The sequence below is a fragment of the Leiobunum rupestre genome, chromosome 10, assembly GCF_980474605.1.
Source record: "Leiobunum rupestre chromosome 10, qqLeiRupe1.1.hap1, whole genome shotgun sequence".
Taxonomy (NCBI): domain Eukaryota; kingdom Metazoa; phylum Arthropoda; class Arachnida; order Opiliones; family Sclerosomatidae; genus Leiobunum; species Leiobunum rupestre.
Window position 1 is genome coordinate 2,955,276 of NC_143393.1, and position 3,417 is coordinate 2,958,692.

General features: G+C 41.0%; 1 protein-coding gene across 1 annotated transcript; it reads left to right on the forward strand.

Moving 5' to 3' along the window:
- The first annotated feature begins 296 nt into the window (after positions 1-296).
- Positions 297-1,959, forward strand: LOC149923355 (uncharacterized). Its single transcript, XM_090161594.1, has 2 exons — positions 297-339; positions 1,556-1,959. Exons 1-2 carry the CDS (start codon positions 297-299, stop codon positions 1,957-1,959), a joined length of 447 nt encoding a protein of 148 aa, XP_090017720.1.
- The last annotated feature ends 1,458 nt before the right edge of the window (positions 1,960-3,417 follow it).

The window sequence follows — 3,417 nt, forward strand, 5'->3', positions numbered from 1 at the left end:
TTTTTACCGCTAACGTGGAAAAAGCCTTTCTGGTGGAACTGAATGAAGAAGACTGAGATGTAACGTGGTTTCTCTGGGTCAAAAATTGTCAGCTAGATCCAGGGAAAGAAGAAATCGTCGTATAACGGATGACCAGAGTCTTGTTTGGCATCAACACAAGTCTGTACCTTTTGGACCAAGCAATTGGTCACCATATGGAAAAATGTAAGAAAAAATATCCTAAGGCTTATGATCTTTAAACCAACTCTTTGTACGTCGACGATGTACTTGGTTGAGCCAAAGACGAACATGAAGCTATGGATGTTGCCAAGGAAGCCATTACTGCGCTGCAAAAAGCAGGTCTGCCTCGTCGAAAATTCCAGTCTAACTCTGAATGATTTACGAAACAGTTACGTGGAATTCACGACGAATCCGTGAAAAGTCTAATGCCCGAAGATGTCTCTTTGAACGTCCTACGTATCGCATGGCAATCCAACCGTGATGTCTCGACCCTATTGGAATTCTTGTGTCAACGAAAAGACACTAAAAGGTTCAGGCTTCGTCCTGATCTTTCGATCCGGTTGGTTTCCTGAGTCCCTTCACCATCAGAATTAAAGGTTTATTTCAAGAACTTTGGCAAAGAATTAAACACTGGGAAGACATTATACTCGAAGATCTCAAAATCCGTTGGGAATCCTGAGGTCTAGAGTTATCGAGACTATCCGAATTCCAATAGCCTATGGGTTAGAAGAAATCGTAAGTAAAGGTTGAACTCCACTGATTAACTGACGCCAGTGAACGAGCGTATGGTGCTGCAAACTTCCAAATGGTAGTTTCCAAATATTGAGTAGCTCCACTGAAAAAACTAACCATTCCTCGCCTGGAACTCCTGGGGGATATCGTTGGAACAAAATTGATGTCCACAGTCAAGAAGTATTACGAAAACGAAAGTCCATCATTGCACTTCTGGGCCGATTCTACCATTGTACAATCCTGGATAAAAGGAGTCACAAATATTTGGAAGCCATTTATCAGTAACCGAACCACTCAAATTCAAGAAGCATATGAGCCGAAGCTGTGGAATCATGTACCATTAAAAATCAATCCATCAGATCTCTTGACACGGGGACTATAAGTTGGCGATCTTACAGAGAGTCAACTATGGTGGAATGGACTTTCTTTCCTGAAAAAATCTCGATCTTCATGGCTGAAGCAAGCTAATTTATAGAACTAATACCTCAAGAGAAAGACGAAACTGACATTGAAAAGAGGACATCTATAGACACTACATAAGTCTTTCACAAGAACACTGAAAACAGCTGACCTTTACTGACGATTTCCAACTACAGTAAATTCAAGCGTCTTATCCGAATAATAGCCTGGGTATTGAGCGCTGTCCAGATTTTTAAGAACTATAAAAAAACCCGTCGATCCATTGACACCAGAGCAGCTCGAAGCAGGTGAAAATTATTGGATAAAGAAGACTCAAGGGGAGATTTGCCAAAGAAATATCGGCTCTCGAAAACAAAGTAGCTCTTCCTAAAGACTTAAATTTTGGATTTCATTCCATTTCTAGATAAAAAAGGAATCATAAGACTCGGAGGACGTCTTCAGTTTGCTGACTTATCACCAGATGAGAGACATCTGATTATCCTTCCAGCATCGCATCGATTCACTCACTTAGGCATCACTAGAGCCCATCAAGAAGTCATGCACATGAAAGTTTCAGCTACAATGGCCAACTTTCGTAACCGGTTCTGGATTCCCAAAGCGAGACAAACGATCAAGAAACTGCTGTATCAGTGCCGAGTCTGTAAGAGAGAAAATTCGAAACCTCTTGAACCACAAACTGCACCATTACCACCAGAACGAATCAACCCTGGCACAGCATTTGAAAGTACGGGCGTCGATTTTGCTGGACCAGTTCTGCTGAAAACGTATGACGTAATGAAGAAGTCTTCCTTTCAAACTAAAGGGTAAATTGCACTTTTTACGTGTACCACTACAAGTGGTCGTACACTTGAAGCTGGTGTCGAGTCAAAGATAATTAAGTGGATGTTTATACTTGACCGAGCGCCATGGTGGCTGGTATGTGGGAGAGAATGGTAAGAACTATGAAAAGTTGTTTAAAGAAAATTCTAGGACGATCATTGCAGACCTACGAGGAAATGGAAACCGCAGTTGCAGAAGGCGAATCGGCAATAAATTTCCGTCCAATTACGTACGATTCCAAAAGCCAAGATGATCTCTCTCCGCTCATGCCATCCCTTGTCCTGATTAATAATCGACTCGATGCACTCCCGACCGGAAGATTTACCATGCAAGAGCTTCAATCTACTCGAAAAAGCCTAACCAAGAGATGGAAATATCGTCAAACACTGATAAATCGGTTCCGGACAAGATGGCGAGAAGAATATCTTCTTGAGTTGCGAAATGCAAAAAGTGTACATAGAGCTTAAAACAATCAACCTCAACTCCAAATCGGTGATATCGTAATCCTGAAGGAAGACAAGCCACCTCGACTTATCTGGAAGATCGGACAAGTCAGTGAGCTACACCCGGGTAGAGACGAAGTCATGAGATCTTATACCCTTCGAAATATTTATGGCATTAAAAGCCCCTACCGCTGTTATACCCTCTAGAATTCAATTGTAAAAGAAAATGTGTTGTTTTTCGGGCGGAGGATGTAACGAAATCAACCGTTTTTACACACAATCCTAAGGATTTGTGTGTATTAGTCTCACGTACAGTGTAGCCGTTGCCGATACCGCCGATGCCACCGATGGCGCCGTGTCACGCATACCTCTTCAACGGTTAGGGCTAGAAGAGTCAATGATATCTCGTTCGAATGTACAGACATCGCCATTGATAGCCTTTCATAAAGTTTTCAAATCGGAGCCTAAAAAGTTGGGCATTTGCCGAATTTACTATTTTCGGTGATTTTATTTATGTGGTAGATATTTTCTTTAAAATTAAATCCGATAACGTTAAAAAAAATATAATTGGATAGGTTAGGATTGAGCGGACCGTCAACGCGGTCCATATACTTTATCCTCTAAAAACCAGCTTTCTTGAGAAATCAGATAATACATTTCGAGCGAAAAAGAATCACCTCCACCCATCTTAAGTAGGGGTAATGACGGGGGTTAACTCTCAGCCGCGTATATTGGACGCTTCTAAAAACGATTGAACACAATTTTACCCAAAACCGTGTAGAGATAAAATTTGGATGATTGGTACCCAAATTGAACAAATTTCTACATATTGTCCTATGTTGGCCCACTGTGTGCAATTTTGGATTTGGTTTGGAACCTTTTTTCTAAAAGTGTATAATCCGTTCGTCCCGTTGGATTTTTACCATCCTAAACCGTTAAATATTTACGACTGCGAAAATATATGCTTTAATAATCGGTTTACTAATAAAAATCTACGAGCACA